At 47.9% G+C, this 16922-nt stretch overlaps 1 protein-coding gene across 1 annotated transcript in view; it reads left to right on the top strand.

Moving 5' to 3' along the window:
* Nucleotides 1–13218, top strand: part of COQ8A (coenzyme Q8A) — a 72828-nt gene extending 59610 nt beyond the window's left edge. The window contains exons 9-15 of the mRNA XM_054021727.1: nt 1956–2037; nt 4027–4120; nt 5446–5587; nt 8233–8340; nt 9699–9764; nt 10972–11058; nt 11786–13218. Of these exons, the coding sequence (XP_053877702.1) occupies nt 1956–2037; nt 4027–4120; nt 5446–5587; nt 8233–8340; nt 9699–9764; nt 10972–11058; nt 11786–12079 (873 nt within the window). The 3' untranslated portion in view covers nt 12080–13218. The remainder of the gene's footprint in view (nt 1–1955; nt 2038–4026; nt 4121–5445; nt 5588–8232; nt 8341–9698; nt 9765–10971; nt 11059–11785) is intronic.
* The last annotated feature ends 3704 nt before the right edge of the window (nt 13219–16922 follow it).

Consider the following 16922-nt stretch of genomic DNA (forward strand, 5'->3'; position numbering starts at 1 on the left):
ACGTCGCACCTTTCATGCATTTGAACAGTGTCTGTCAGAAAAATACATGACGTTGTTTACCTACGCACAATAAAACTGTCAGTAATTAAAACAGTCAACAGGGGCAACACAAACTGTGTGTGTGTTCAGACTAGTTTCAATGTTGACACAGATTTGGTGCTTCTAATATAAACGAATTCTGTCGTTGGAAGCACTGGCTTTCAGTGTCATACATTTGTAATCTAGATCAGTGGCTTTCAAACTTCAGATCGCAACCCAGTACTGGGTCACGGAATGCAAGGCACTGGGTCGCCTTGCTCAGCACCCAGGGACCCTGGCGGTTGGCCAGTAAAAACTAGTAGTCCCCTACCTGTTTTGACACCGTGGTGTGCCCCGGAAGCGGCCAGCAGCAGGTCCAGCTCCTAGGCAGGGGGGCCATGGGGCTCCACGTGCTGCCCCTGCCCTGAGCACGACTCTGGAGTCCCATTGACTGGTTTCCAGCCCATGGGAGCTGGGGGATGTGATGCCTGTGGGCAAGAGCCACGTGGAACCGCTTTGGCGCTTCCGCTTAGGAGCCGGACCTGCTGCTGTCTGGTTCCTTGGGCACAGCACCAGGAAAGACAGGAAAGCTGCCTCAGCACCCCAGCTGCGCCACTCATCGCCGGAAGTAAGCCTATGCCCCAATCCCCTACCCCAGCCCTGAGCCCCACCCCCCAAACCCAGAGCCCCCTCCTGCACCACAAACCCCTCATCCCTGGCCCCACCCCAGAGCCTGCACCCAGAGCCCTGACCCCCTCCCACACCCCAACCCCTGGCCCCAGCCCAGAGCCCTGACCCCCTCCCACACCCCAACCCCTGGCCCCAGCCCAGAGCCCTGACCCCCTCCCACACCCCAACCCCTTGTTCCCGGCCCCACCCCTGCACCCCAGCCAGAGCCCTCATCCCCCCCCACCCCAACCCCCTGCCCCAGCCTTGAGCCCCTCCCAGACCCCTCATCCCCAGCTCTGTTGGGTCGCGGGCATCAACAATTTTCTTCAACTGGGTCGCCAGAAAATAAGTTTGAAAACCACTGATCTAGATGAGCTAAATGTCCTGTTGATACAGATCTTAAGCCATGTGTGCAGGTCTTGATGCTTCCCTCTGTGATCTATGTCTCCACTTGAGTTGGTCATTTGTGGGCTCCTTTTGTAAGCAGGGGATATTTTGTGGATACTGGCTGGTTTAGAGGATTGGTGATGTGACCTAGAGCCTTTCATTTCTAGGGCATCTGTTTGAATTCAGGCCAAGTTAATAGTGATGAAGGTTACCATCATGGTGTCATTTTAACTCCCAGTTGACAGGTGTTCAAATCACAAAAAACAGTGTAGAATTGGCTCCCTTCTTGACAGTCCTGTGTAGAGAAGTGAAGTATTGAACAGGTGAGGAAACTGATCCAGTCTCTTGCCAGTTCAGGGTTGGAGCACATCGGCATGCAGGGCAGGTTACGCTTACTCTGCTGCTCTCCATGCAGTTCTGTTCTGTGGATAAGCAACGGGCTTCAGTCTCCAGGGCAGTCAGTCTGCCGTGTCTCAGCAGTGATAGTGAAGTGAGAGTCTGGTATCTCATGGGCATTTATTTCTCTTGGGATCCCTACTTCAGAAAATCATAACCGGTCATTTTACTTGCAGGGAGATTAGGGTAGAATCTAACATCTCTCTAAGGGGTTTGTTCTGTGTGTTGCTCATCGTCATATGTCTGAGCACCTTCCAGGTAATAGATTTACATAGTGCGGTCCATAGTGGACTTCTTAATCATTGAGTCTTCTCTCTTCTGGTGTTATAGGAAGCTCTGCTTGGGTGTATTTTTGAGGTGGGAGGTATTGGTGGCTATTTTAAGTGATATTCTGGTTATTGTAGAGAGTCCTGCAGTAGCCTAAAGGTGCCCTAACCCTGGAATGGTCTGTTTTCACTGATGTCCTTGCCCTTCTTCCCCTGCAGTACCCTGGTGTAGCCCAGAGCATCAATAGCGATGTTAGCAATCTGATGACCGTCCTGAGCATGAGCAACGTTCTCCCAGAAGGTAAAGTAACCGGCATGCTGGCTGAAGCCTCCCGGGATAGAAACATCCTGCAGGGTCCTGTGAGGCAAGGTTGGGAAGGGGAGGGATGGTTCAGACACCTACTAGTACCTCTCCTTGGTTACATAGCCACCTTCTTAACAATCAGCATCTGTGCTGGGCCTCTTTGCATCACCTCTCCCCACCACCAGTTCAGTGCTGCACCATCATAAACATAATGGATCTTGGGCTGCTCAAGACCCATGTCTCCTCATTGTGGTTGGCACAGCTAAGATCTTAGTCATGCAGGCCTAGGGATTAGAGCCCTGCAACCTGACTGAAACTCAGTGAGACCCAACTACAAATGCCCGGTCTGGGTCAGGTGGGAAAAGAACTGGGAGTTTTGGGGCTTGGGTTGACTCTCCTCCTCCTGTCTGTGGGGAGGTGTCGCAGTGCGAATGCAGAGCAGCAGAAGGCGGTGGATGTCAGGAGCAGAGCATGCATCTGCTGTTGCTCTGACCTCACAAACTGGAGGCAGTGGCAGTGACTCAGATTCACAGGGGGAAGGGTTGGGTTGGATTGAAAAACGACTCAACCTGGTCGAGTCCATGGCATGGCTAAAAACTAGGTCTGAGCAGACCTCTAGGATAGTGACCCCAAAACAAAGACTGAGCTGACCTTTACGTCACTTTCTTCCAGCATCCTAAACTGATTGTGAGTGGGAACAAACTCTTCATTTAAGGGGGTGACCTTCCTAGGTCCCTTATGCCAAAAACAGGCCCTGTGGAGCCCTTCGGAAACCTAGTGCTCCCACAATCAGAGCCTTAGCCAAAGAGGCAGATCATGTAAAAGAGAACGTTCCATTGAGCTCTTTCTGGGTGGGCCATGGCATGTGATACTCATAGCCTCTGGACTCAGATTTTTCATTCTCCAGAGAAACTGCTGATCTAGACTAGGAGCAGCAGCACCTGGGAGGAGGACTCCATGTGGAAATGCTGCGTGCTCCAGAAGAGAGCGCTGCACACCCATGTGCAACAGGCATGAGTCATTTCACTAGCATAAGCACAGGGAACTCTCTCTCTCTGCCCAGCTTTCCTGGTGTGGAGTCTGTGCCTAATGGGTGTGTGTTGCCATTAACGCTTCGATAATCAAATACCTATTTGGCTGGGGAGCCCCATGTAGAAACTGTCCTGTGGAGGGGCGGGGGTGTCTGGGTCAGGGGTGGGATGTGTGCTCAATAGGGAGTGTACAAGGCCACCCCTTTCTCTGCCTGTTTGTGCAGAGGGGACCTACTGGGACTCTTGCCTGGCTTGAGCAGTGCCTGAGAGAACTTGCTTCTGGTGACTTCCTGCACCGGTGTGTGCACAGCGTGGACGTTGGCTTATGGAGTGTGTCTTTAATGCCTATTATTTGCCATCACAAATCCCAGTGTTCAGCAAAATCCATTCTCTTCTTCGTGTCCTACAACTGTACTCATTCCCCGCTCTCTCCTGCTATGGAGGTGAAGATGGCAGGGAAGAAAACAACCATGGTCAGACCCTTCCCCTGACCTGAAATACAAATGTGTAATCCCTGACAAGGGCATATGTATTTCTTCCCCTACCCCCACTGTTGCAGAAGTTGAAGAGCTGGGTGGGATTCTGTACATGCTGCCACTAAGTGTATTGGAAAGGGTTGCTGCTGAGTGAGAGGAATTATCCCATCTGGCACCTGGGGAATGGGGTCCTGCATATGTGGCCCCCAGGACAATCCCAGCCCTCACTGGCCTGGTGAACACAAGTTGCTTTTTCAGATCAGAGACTGAGGAATGAGAGTGAACCAAACTTGGTCACTGTGATTAAGCATGGAATCAGAAATGTGAGCCACCTGGGGAGGCTGCATTGCCTTGGCTCCAAGCTGTTTGCCTTGCAAGTTCTCTTCTCTGCCAGTGGCTTGCTCCTTATTGAACCACTAAGCATTTCCTATGCCTGATACTGCCTAAAGATCTTCTTCCTTCTGCAATTCTGTTTCTAGGTCTGTTTCATGAGCACATGATTGAAGTTTTGAGCAGAGAATTGGCCATGGAGTGTGATTACAAGAGAGAAGCTGCCTGTGCTAAGAAATTCAAGTGCGTTCACAGTGGTGCCCTCTGACGCTTCTCCCCTGGGTGCATGATATTGGGAGGAGGGGCCCCATTATTTAATTCCTGGTGCTAGGGCTTCTGCAGTGGCCTTGACTCCCAGAAGTTTTTGGGTATGCATGCCCCGGGGGCAGGAGATGCGTGGGCACAGGGGGGGAAAGGGTAGTTCTTTAAAACTGCAGGTGTGTAAAATGCTCCCAGTCACCCCCAGTGTAGCTCCCTGCTTTTGGAACTGGTTTTGTTGGTTGGACACCTAGTGGTGCCCAGCTAGGAGTAAGGCAGAGCAGCAGCTGCTGCTCTCTCTGATGCAGGGCACAATTGGTGAAACTGCCTGTTTGGCCCCTGGGGAGGGGTCCTGCCAGCTGCTGAGGCAGGACTGAATTGCTTTTTTTTGCCTGCTGGGCACTCTTGGCCTGATGGTAGAAACCCACTCGTATTCTTTGACACTGTAAATGCCTCCCTTCAGACTTCTCAGCCCATTCAGGTGATTGATGCTAAGAGCACAGCTCTGCTTCCCTTGTCTCCACCTGCCCTGCTGTGGAGTGCACTCACTGTGAGCGCAGCCTGGCTGTTTTATGTGGGGGAGAGATGGGAGACAAGCTCCTCTTCCCCTTGGTCCCCTGCTTTGTCCCTGGGCATAGCTGCTGGCTGGCTCTGCCATGTACGCTGCGCTTGCCAAGGGGGCCGTCTGGGCTCCTTGGGGCAGGAGTAGCTAAGGTTAGAAAGCTTGTGCCCTCATGACAATGTCATCTAGTTCTTTTCAAAAATTGCCCCTGCGTTCCCTGCTCTCTTTAGTCCCTGAGCCTACTTGGTACCCCTGCAGGGGGGCGCCCTCTCCAGGCACCCTGCTGTGCTACACATGTGCTCTCCTGTTGTGGGGGAAGTTCCTAGTAGCAAGACACTTCCGTCCCCAGTGGCAGCAGGTGTCACCCTTACTGCCTTCACTGCCAGTCTTGCTTCTGCATGCAATCTGAACTCTCCCAGGCAGAGGAAAGGGAACTTGGTGGGTCCCCCATTTCCAGGGAGCTCTGAGCATTTCTAGTAACCACAGTCCTGGCTGGGATTAGATGGAGTCTCCCTTCAGAGCCATCAGTGGCTTGAACCAGGTGGAGTAGTTTCTGCTGCTGAATGTGAGGGATTCCTTTCTCCCTATCCCACATTGCAGGAGCTGGGGACCCCAGGCGGTGCCAGTGCAGGGCATTTGGGTGACCTCTAGGCAGCTGGTCTCTGCTTGTAAGGAGATTTTGTATTTGCAACACTGCAGAAGTGACTGCCTCCTTGGGATCTCCTAACCCTTTCCCTGCTGTCCCCAGGGAGCTGTTGAAGGATCACCCTTTCTTTTACGTGCCTGATGTAGTGGATGAGCTGTGCAGCCAGCATGTCCTGACCACAGATCTGGTGTCTGGGTTCCCGCTGGACCAAGCAGAAGGATTGAGCCAGGAAATCCGGAATGAGGTATTACCCCAGCACTGCTGTGGCTGGGTGCAGTGAGAGAGCCGTGTTTGCTTGGTCACTGTCTTGGAGCCTTTGTTTGTGACAGTGACTTGATCACTACAGATTGCAAGGTGGAGGGAGAACTGCTAGGGCAGGGGAACACTGATGACCCTTTTTGTGGTCTTTTGAGAGAGGCAGCTCTGGATTATAATTGTTGGGCTTTTATGGATTGTAACGGTGATTCTGGCAATTTCTGTGATTGAGTTTAGACCTTGTCAACATGCATTATTACAGAGAATGGTCATTCTCTCTGGGCTGTGGGGAGTAAATGGCAGTGGAGCCTTGATTGTCCAAGGAGATGTCTGTGAGCATGTCCTGGCCCCCCAGCTCTTTCAGAGCTGTGTATCACGATACTGTTGAAGCAGCATGCTGCATTGCTACCCTAATGAGAGGCAGCCCCTCTTCTCTACTTCTCAAGGGATGGACCTGACCTTGGGAGAGGTTCCCAGCTTGTTGAGAGGGACTCTTTGCTTGCAGTTGCTGTCTTGAAACAAGAGCACAGAAATGTCTCTCTTCCCATTGCATTAGCAGTCAAATATAGCTTCCCTTGCTGGATTGGCTTGTGTAGCACAAGGGTATTGGAAAAGTACCTCTCAGTAAACAAGCAGAAGGGAGGGATGTGAAGGCATCAGTGCTGAATATAGCAAGGGATGGAGAGTTACAGCAGGGCAGGCAGCTCTGGCTGTTGCTCAGTTAGCAGAAATAACTGCCCTGGTATTTGGATTGAGTTGTTTATGGGCTGGTGTGAGCTATCAGCTGTTGGCAGGTCACTGAGGAAGTGCACAGAGTATGTTCCTATAGATAAACAGATCCCAGCAACACACTGTACTTGGAGCTGTGCCAGATCCAGTTGCCTATGACCTCTGGGCTGTTTGGTTGTTCTTCAACTTGTCATTCGTGATAATGTGGCTGCTTGTGTGTTTGGTGATGGTTTTTTAATAGCCCACCTGACAACAAAGCATTTCCCACTTACAAAGGGAGATGATGTGGGGTCTGTCCCTTACTCTGCACAGTGTCCAAGTGGCTGACTTAGTGACTCTCTAGCCCATGTCCTCCTGGCCCAAATGTGACTGACTTGCACCAGTTTTCGCTCGTGTTCAGTGTTACATTATTACTCTTGGATGGGGTGTTTAAAACCAGTTGCCTTCTATCCAACACTGGACAATAGCTGGGTGGAAGCTAAAGGTTTTCAGAATAAGCAGGCGGTGACCCTGCCATTGGGACTAGAGGCAGTTCTCTGTTAAACAGGCTCTGACACAATTGCCTCTTTATAAAAGAATCCTGTAGCATTTGAGAGCGAGACCCTTTCTATAGGTGTGGTTTTTTTTTTTTTTTTTTTTTTTTTTTTTGGAGCAATTGTATAGAAAACTCTATATTGCAGCGTTCTATGTAAGGTTCATAACGCTGATCGATAGTCTTGTTCTCTATTACTTCCTTAGGTTTTTAAGGATAACTTCCCTAGAGCCCTGTTACATTTCTATAGAACTTCATTGATTTCATCCTGACTAAGCTCTACAGGATTCTTTCACAAGGGTGAACTATAATTGCTGCTCCACAGGCCTCCCCAGTCTCTGCACTGTTGGATCTCCTTGCATTGTGAAGAGCTCCCCTTACTGCCCTGGCGACACCAGGGAGAGACTTGCTGTGAGAGACCATACATCCTGTAAAAGCTGGGCAGGCCAGCAGAACTGAGAGACTGTGTATTCAAGTACCTGCAGTGATGCGCGCTCTCTCTCTCTGATGCCCCCCTTCTGTTTGATGCCCCCTGGAGGCTGCTGTCTGCAACTACCACTTAGCAAACTTCCTTCTAATCAGCAAAGAAAGCATGGTAGATATTGTGTGTGCTGTGCCTTGAGCAAGAGGAGTGTATCTCACCACATGGGGATTGGCAGGGGGCTGATGCTAACCTCCAGTTAGCCAGCAAGTCCATGTCTTACAGTTGGCACTAGTGTAGAATTTGCATCGAGGTTCTCTGACTCCAGCAGTTAGCAAGGGATCACCACACCTGTGGAAAACGAGGCCTTCCTTTCATTGTCTCCTATGGAGCTGTTGTGACTGGGAGCAGCTAGGTGGGGGATAAATGCTCATGCTGAATTTTCCATAACTCTATTAAAAGCTTCACTTTCTAGGAAAAAACAGGGGCCTAAGTAGACAACAGGGGCCTAGTCATATGTTGGGCATGTATGTGTGCACATGCCGCCTTTGGCTCTGAAAGCACAGTCATCAGCATTTGAGGGAGATGAGAAATTGCCATGAGGAGTGAGCAGTAACGGGGCCTCTATTGTCTTGTCAGCTGTTCAGCTAGACAAGTACTAGTGTTAAATGAGACATGTAGCATGTGGTTCTGCAGCAGCTTCCTGCACAGAACTCCCACTGGTGGTTTGAGGTCAGTGGGTGTTCTGTGCCTGGGGGAGAATAGGCCAGATGTATCTCAGCACCAGTAGAGACAGTGGTACCACACTGTTCCTCCCTTAGCACCTGGCCAGCATGCTGATGTAGTTCCTGTGCACTTAAATCTGGGGTGGGTGGTGTGTCTGACACTTGGATAGCTGTGACTTGCTGCTTTCCTCACCCATTTTCTCTCTTCCCTCCTTGTGCTTCCAAAGATCTGCTCCAACATCCTGATTCTGTGCCTGCGGGAGCTGTTTGAGTTCAGGTTCATGCAGACTGATCCGAACTGGTCTAACTTCTTCTATGACCCACAGCTGCACAAGGTAAGCCCAGCAACCAGCTGGTCCTATACTAGGTAGGAATTTTTGTTTGTCGGTCTCCCACCCCCAAAGCTAAATAGTCTCTTATTGCGCCTCTTTTCTAGAACCTTCTGTTTCAGACCCAAGGTAGGCAGGGGCTGTGGGTTATCTATCAAAGAGGGGTGTGAGGTCTTCACAACACTGCAGTCTGTTGGGAGAACAAGTAGGCTTATTTCAGTGACCTCCAGAGAGCAGAGCCCCTGGCCTTTGGGTATATTGTGTGAAGCAATGTTGTACCATGCTCCTCAGCAGCAATATGCTTATGCTGGAGTCTGCGGCTTTCTAGTGGGAGGAGGGAGTAAGATCTTACGTACCCCAGTTCCATTGACCACTGTCTCCTGAAAGTGAAACTTCCAGTCACAGTAGGCAGAGGTGCCAGCAGAGCTAGCTGTCTTGCCAGCACCCTCAGAAGACCTTTGCATGGGCAGGGCACTAGCTTTTACATGTCCTCCAGCTTCACTACAAACAAGAAAGCATAACGGGAAATATCAACGGATGTCTCATTTTGCTTCCTCAAAGGGCTGAGAATGAACATCCAGCCATGCTGATGGAATTGGCCTCTTTCTTCATTCCTCATCAGCTGATGGTGGGGGGAGAATGGATCCCTTTTACCCTGGCTGCCCACCCGCTCTGCCCTGTATCCAAGACCAGTCTCCTAAGACCCAGAGTTCTGACTTTACTGAACTCTGTCCCTGAAAAATCTCAGCCATGCGTATTCTTTACCATAAGAACAGTTAAGATGTTATTGAGTAAGGGACACCTCAGTCAAATGCTTGCCATTTGTGCTATGTTAAACATATTGATGTCTAGTGAGGTGATCCTATATGGTCAGAATTTCTTTCCTCGTGCTCCAGGGGTCTGGTTGCTGCATATATTTGTGCCCTTGTCAGGTAGGTTTGGAAATGGCATTGGTGCTAGGGGCTGTCTAGGAAATCTTGGACTGGCTGAATTCCGCGTTTGTAAATGCTTGAAGCAAGGTTCTTTGCTGATGTGCTCCAGAGCAGAACCTATTAGTGTGGGAGCTACAAACCCATCAGATATCATAGGTGGTGACTCCTCTGCAGTCTGAGCATATGTATGTGCCTAGGAATGACTCTCTAATGTGCCAGATGCTATGAAGTATGTTACTGGGTTTAATGTTGCCAGTCCTAACCAGTAAGGAGGGAGTTAAGTGGAGATTCAGATGCTTTGGAAGGATCTCCAGCCCCATGTGACTTGTGACAATTGAGCTAAATGAAACCACTGCCGTAGGCTTCCCACGCCTGGCTGCGCTCTTTTGCAGTGGTTTCTACTGTAATGCAGAAGGGTTTATCCATATTCAGGTGGCCCTGCTGGACTTCGGCGCAACTCGTGGGTTTGACGAGGACTTCACTGACCTCTACATTGAGGTGAGGACTCCAGCTGCACACGCAGCCTTGCTATGCTAGGGAGAACAGTGCCACTTGCACAGCCCTGCTTAACTCAAGGCTCTGTCGGGTCTCAAGATCTTGCATGTTTGAGGCGCACTTCTGTTTGCAGTTGAATCTGCTCCCGGGAGGAAACCCGGCCTGGGGCATGTTGAAGGAGATCATGCCACAGCTTTGCCCCCTTCTCCTAGATTCCCCTGTATCCCTCACAAACCTGTTGCTATCCCAGTTATCCTGTTGTAAGTTTACATCTCAAACAAGGAGACCTGAGGCTGCTGCTCTATAAAGGTCCAACTCTTGCCCTGGGTTTCCCCTGTGTAACTCCACCTTGAGAGTGGAATATGGCCCCACATGTCTCAGTGAGGAAATAACACCTCCCCCATCCCTATTACTTTGTGCTCCCTCCACTCCTAGTCGTCTCTCCCCAGCTTGGGGCACGGGGAACCTACAATTGGCTACTGCAGACTAGTGTGGCTGCAGTGGAGCTGCTGTCATGCTGTGTATTAGTTATGTGATAAGGACTTGGCTGCCACAGTGACTTCTTTCCTGAAGTTCCAGGCTCTTTCATTGACTCGACATGTACAAACGCTACTGCAGCAAATTGAAATATTGCTCTCTGAGCAGTAGTGCTTATCTTAACAGATGTGGTACCTTTCTGCCTGCTGGGAATTCAGCGATATGGTTGAAATGCATGGACCTGGAGCATTTCATACTCTGCTCATCTCCTGTAACTTCAGCCTGCTTATAAATTGTATGACAAAGCCAATTAATATCACTAAGCCATTTTAATTACATGTCCATTCCTTTATCAGAGCACTGAATTCTGTACTTCATAAAATAAGTCCAAATAGCTGGGGCTTGCCGTCTCTATGAAAACTGCGGCTGCCCCAAGCAAATTTGGTTCTTGAGTTCCACAGGAAGCAGGGCCACTTGTTTTGTGGGCCACTGAGTCCAGTCCTGCTAGGAAAGGCTTTTTTTGCAGCAAATGCGTTTATGCAACTAATTCTGAAACTGGTCATTTTCCAGATTGGTGCCATGCAATCCGCAAAGCAGTTGGGGGAGGGGCAAGGAAGAGTGTGAACCTAATCAGGCTGCTTGATAGCATATGCTGCTGCAATTGCTTAGTAGCGTAAAGGTGTGTTGGATGCAAGATTCCTGTCTCCTTGTTGATGGTGTTCTTCCTATTTAGGTAATAAAGGCGGCTGCAGATCAGGACAGAGAGACAGTTTTGAGGAAGTCGATAGAAATGAAATTCCTTACTGGTTATGAAGTCAAGGTATGGAATGGAATCCTCCCCGTTATTGCTGGCCAGCTGCAGAGCTCTTTAAGTGCCTTGGGTCTGATGTTCTGTGGATCCTGTAATAGGGAGAAGCTAGCAACAATCCATGACAGCTGCACTCTTGGGATTGGCAGTGGGAAGGAAAGGATACAGGATTTCTGTGACACAGCTAAGTCAGCCTCTCTTCAGATCGAGCTAGAAATTAGAAAAACTACAGCACTGGCTGTAGCCAGGATGTATTTTATCCAAGCTTCTCCCTTCACTTCCTTTGCTGCAGCAAAGCCACCTTTGGGTTTTATATCTGTGCAGCACGGGCTTTGATGAGAGCCCTACACACATGCCCAAAGGCAGAATAAGAATCTGTATCCCTTTCCCTAGGGCATGAATGCACCTGTAAATAGTGTCCTTAGTGCACAACTCTGCATTCCTCCTGGTTACTCACTCCCATTATCCCAGCTGAATCCTCCATGTTGCACAGTCTTTTGAGTTCTTGTAACTCAATGGCCCAAGGTCTCCTGTGAGACATCTGTAAGTGAGCCACTCTAGAGTTTCTCCGGGTCTCTGGGCTGGAGACTGGACTTTACCTCGGGCAGGGCACCACCTTTCCCTTGCCTACTGCTGAGCGTTAGCCCCCTGGTCTTTGACTCTTTTCCTGCATACGTTAAAAGCAGCTGGTACTGGAGTCATCCTTGCGTGTTATTGACTCCTCTTTGTTTTTGGGCAGGAGATGGAAAATGCCCACTTAGAAGCTGTTCTCATCCTGGGAGAGGCTTTTGCGTCTGAGGAGCCATTTGACTTCGGCACCCAGAGCACCACAGAAAAGATCCATGGTTTGATCCCTGTCATGCTGAAGCATCGGCTTGTCCCTCCGCCAGAGGAGACCTACTCTCTCCACCGGAAGATGGGGGGCTCTTTCCTCATATGCTCCAAACTGAAGGCCAAAATCGCTTGCAAAAACATGTTCCAGGAGGCCTATAGCAAATACTGGAGCAAGAGGGCCAAGGAGCAGGAGCAGTAGTGAAGATGAACTAATAAGTGTCTCATTCTTAAGGCCCAATCATACTGTATCTAGCAAAGAGCAATGTAGTTTGTCACATCCCCACATTCTCATCTTGAGATGTAGCAGCCTGTGTGCTGGAAGTTCAATGTTTGTTTCACAAGGACAAAGTCTTTCTTTAACACAGCGTCTGTCCTAGACTCTGCCATTAGACTCCCATGGCTTACAGGAATTGTCCTCCTGAGGTGGTGGGGCTTAGTTCGCTGTGTTCTTCCACACTGTTCAAAGCACCAACCAGCTATCTCTAGTGCATTTTTAACATTGATGGTGACTGCATACTGTGGTTGGGTTTTTATAATGTGTTGGGCAGGGTTGAGAGGAGAGTTAGAGAGAACAAAACCAGGTCTAGTTTATATTGAAACCTGTTTATAATTCTCTGAAAATCATTAAAAAAACCAAAAACCACACAACTCCTCCTCCACCCCTTTCTTTTTGCTAAGGTGGAATTTGAATGGTTTTCATACTGTGAATTATAGAATAACATACCTGGTAACCTAGAACAGACCCCTGTTTTGTAAGATGAATGGTGGCCTTCAGAGAAGCCTGGATTTTACTGACAGGGATATCATGTAAGATGTGTACACATAGGATGAAATTTTATGCCTTCTGCCTCCCTTTCTGTCTTCGGCTTGCAAGCTAAAACTATCTGATGCAGGGGGTGCCAAAATTTATATTTAAACATATCCATAGAGAACTCCTGCTCAGAAAGTCAGTCAGTTGTTTTTTTAATTTTGAGTTGAATGTATAAGCAAAGGAGCTGTGCATAAGCACAAATAGTGGGAATCTTCCCTAGCTGGTATGTATCAGCTCCCCTGATGGCCAAAGCCCTGACACTTCTTGGCTTGTTAGAGTCCCAGCAAAGAAACTAGTCTCTTTGCCTTCCTGTGCCCTCCAATGCAGAGTTTGAGGGAAGGGGGAAACGTTCTCTGGGATTCTCTTATGGGCATTTCAAGCTTTTGCTGAAATGTGTATTACATGTTTATAGCCAAACGCACAGTTTTAAAGAATTGGAGTCAGACTAGCAAACTTAACTTGTTAGGGTTTTGTACAATTCTTGTATCTGTATGACTTACTGATTTCAATAAAAAAGTGCTTGTGCAGAGGGCTTCTGCCTGCAGTTATTCCATCTCCTCTGCTTCCCATGACCAGGGTAAAAGAATAGCAAGTGGTAATATGCAAGCAGATAGACTCTTTTACAGTATGAATAGAAGAAACTGGGCTTGAAGGAGAAGGGTCAGAGAACCTCTTCCAGTATTTCTTCCATTCTTTCTTGGAAGGGAAATGTCATTTTGCAAAAGAATCACTTCCATCAGTGCCTATTTCAGTCTCCATGGCCTGGGAATAGATTTGAATGTCACTTTATTACGAACCTCTTGGAGTGGACATATTCCATCCTTCCTCCCCAAACACATGGAGGAAAAACTTTCCCTTGCATTAATGCTTTAATTAAAGCCAGTGGTGCAGTTCTACTGTGTCTGGATGGTACTGGGGGCTGAAAGGGAATTACTTCCCAGCAGCATCAAATGGAGTAGGCTCAACAGCTGTCAGCTCATTGGTCTGCCCAGGATGGGAAAAGGCCGTGCGTAAATGTGTATTTTAGACTTTTAAAACAACAAGGAGTCTGGTGGCACCTTACAGACTAACAGATTTATTTGGGCATAAGCTTTTGTGGGTAAAAACTTCACTTCTTCAGATGTGAGGTTTTTACCCACGAAAGCTTATGCCCAAATAAATCTGTTAGTCTGTAAGGTGCCACCGGACTCCTTGTTGTTTTTGTAGATACAGACTAACACGGCTACCCCCTGATACTTACACTTTTAATACACTCAGCTGACTGTTAAACAGAATTTAGCATGGCTGCTAGTACTTTACAGGCACTAAACAAAGAATTCGTAAACACAAAGATGGAATATCCCCAGTCCCTCAGTTTTGCACTTATCCAGCCTTCTGTAATCTGGTAAGTGGACAAAGTTGACCTCTCCTGCAGACTATAAAAAATAGTGTTGGAATTAAACTCCTATTTGTGTCTAATTTAACCTTTTTTCCAAGCGCATGGACAGAACATGGAACTTGCTTCACATGAAAGTTATAGCCTGCTTGATTTTAAAAAAGTGATTAAACCAGCGAGTTTAGAGGACATGCTAGAAAAGGTGCAACTCTTATTGATTCTATTGTCTACTGGCCAGTGCAATAATCTTCCTGTACACAGGCCAACAGTGATTAGCCCCTGCACACTGATATAAACAAGACAGGCTTTTACTCTAGTTCAGTAGCATGCAGTACTTTTTCTTTCATCACTGATGGCAGCAGCCCTATGTACAGAACAGATGTTCCTACCATAGTCTTCTGTACCCCTGATCTCCAAAACTTTCTTCTTGACTATCTGAATTTACTGTGTTGCTATGCTTCTAGTTTGCCGAAGTGTCAGTTGTAGGTGGTAATGTGTGGAGAGGGGGAGAATTTTTAATTACTGCAGGCATTAAAGCTCATGGAAGTTGAGACCTGGCTCTTCTAATATCAGCGGAAGTGAAATATTTAGAAGGCTTATGTTAGCATTAAAAAGTATAAAAAGCTGACAAGGAACTAGGACCAGGTGACCTTGTAGAGGAGACTGTTTAAAGCAACATGCAAGCAATACAGGAAGAACTAATGCATTCAGATTATGTGGTGAATTGGCTCAAAATCATAACTTGGTTAAAGGTGGGTTTTTAACATATTGGTAGGTAGCATTCAGGATGGAGAGTTTGATCAGATTCTTGTACTTGTGATTGTAATTCGGGACCTATTGTCTATTACTACATGTAATGCTAGAGGTACTCACGTCTAGCTTAGAGCAAAGACAGTGTCTCCTGTGGGATACCTGGGCTAGGATAAGGTCAGTGGGTTTGTTAGAAGAGAATGCAGGATACAGCTTAAGGATAAATTCCAGTAGAAGGTGAAGCATGGCTTTGTTGGAGCACTGATGATCGGAGCTCAGGCTCTAGCCCTCCTGGCCTCATATATAGGCTCAAAGCAAGGCTCTGTAACTACTCAAGTCCCACAGCGCCATCATGGGATTATATATTTTGAGGCTGTTGTAGCACAATGCACTGGAAAACCCTCTTGACATAAGAGTGACCTAGTGTTCGTGCCTCACTATCACACATTACCTTGTCTTCAAGCCCTGGCCAGAAGAAAGTCCAGGTTATTTTATACTGACTTGGAATTTGTATTGGTGCCTCTCACTGTAGTTTAACTAACAAAGGTACTCAAAATATGGGAATTAGGTCAAGGATGTGAAAGTGGCTGCTCTTGAGCAGAGTTGGCAACTTCAGAGAACCTCTTCTCCAGCAAACAGCACCTGTTTCTTTGCTATAAACTTGAAGGGTGAGATTTGCTTTCCCCTTAAAGACAGCTTTCAGGGAAAAGAACGGAGGCCAAACCACCAAGGTCCAGCCTTGCCTCTGGCACCTGAACAGCCAGGCTGGACTTCACAGATGTCACTATCAGCGCAAGCCAGAACATGGGTGTTAAGTAGCAGGGGTTCCCCAGTGCTGAAGAGCCAAGCAGCTAGCATGAAGTCCAAGCACAAGGCTGCTGCTCTTTTTGTTTTTCCATTGCCCAGTTCCCTTGAATCTGTATAGCCCTTCACCCTGCTGTAGGACACCCGCAGCTGTGGGGGAAGGGAGTAAAGCTATGAGTCTACTCTAGTTTGTGCCAGGGCATTGGGAAAAAGGGGCTTTTTCAGACAGAGGGCCATTAGGCAAGAGTGAGGACTAGACAGGGTATACACGAACAAACCCACACAGGTTATGGAATGGCCCACTGGCCACAATTGTTCTGCTTAGGGTAGAACTTGACAGAGGAAGGCTGCAGGTGTCAGGGCTCTGAAATGAAATTCAATAAAGACCAGTACAAAATACTACACATAGGAAGGAAAAATTAAATGCATCACTACAGAATGCGGAATAACTAACTAGCTGGTGGTACTGCTAAAAGGATTGGGGATTATTAAAGTGGGTAACAAATTGCACAGGAGTCAATGTGATGCGCAAAAGGCAAATATTCTAGAGTGTATTCTTAGGAATGTTGTAAGACAGACATGGGAGATAATTGTCCCACCTACTTGGCACGGGTGAGGCCTCAGCTGAAGGATACATCCAGTGCCATTCTTTATGAAAGATGTGGACAAATTGGAGTGAGGCTAGAAGGGGGAACAACAACAATGATAAAAAGTTAGAAAGCCTGACCTATGAGGAAAGGTTAAAAAACTTGGGCATGTTCACTCTTGAGAAAAGAGTGAGGAGGTAAGACATCAACTATATTAAGGGCTATTATAAAGAGGATAGTGATCAATTATTCTCCATGTCCACTGAAAATAGGACAGGAAGTAATGGGCTTAATTTTCAGCAAGGGAGAGTTAGTTAGCTATTAGGAAAAATGGTCTCATTACACAGGTAGTTAAGGTTGGGAATGGGGATGCTACAACCATCTTTGGAAGCTTATAAGTGGAGGTTAAGAACAGGTTGAAAACACACCTGTCAGGGATGGTCTAGGTTTATGTACTCATGCCTTAGAACAGTCATGAACTTGATGACTTCCTGAGTTCCCTTTCAGCCCTACAGAGGCTTTAGCCACCTCACTAATGAACTGTGTGCAGGTGATGTCATTTCTAGGAGACACCCAGTAGGTGCAGGTTTACTTAATCCATCCCAGAACTTTGCTGGGGGGCATAGATCAGCATGTCAGTACCTGCCCCAGGGAAGCTAATGATCCAACAAGTGGACCAAATTCAGTGATGAATCCTGGTCATGTGCCACCTCAG

This window comes from Malaclemys terrapin, chromosome 3, assembly GCF_027887155.1.
Source record: "Malaclemys terrapin pileata isolate rMalTer1 chromosome 3, rMalTer1.hap1, whole genome shotgun sequence".
In the NCBI taxonomy this organism is placed as follows: Eukaryota; Metazoa; Chordata; order Testudines; family Emydidae; genus Malaclemys; species Malaclemys terrapin.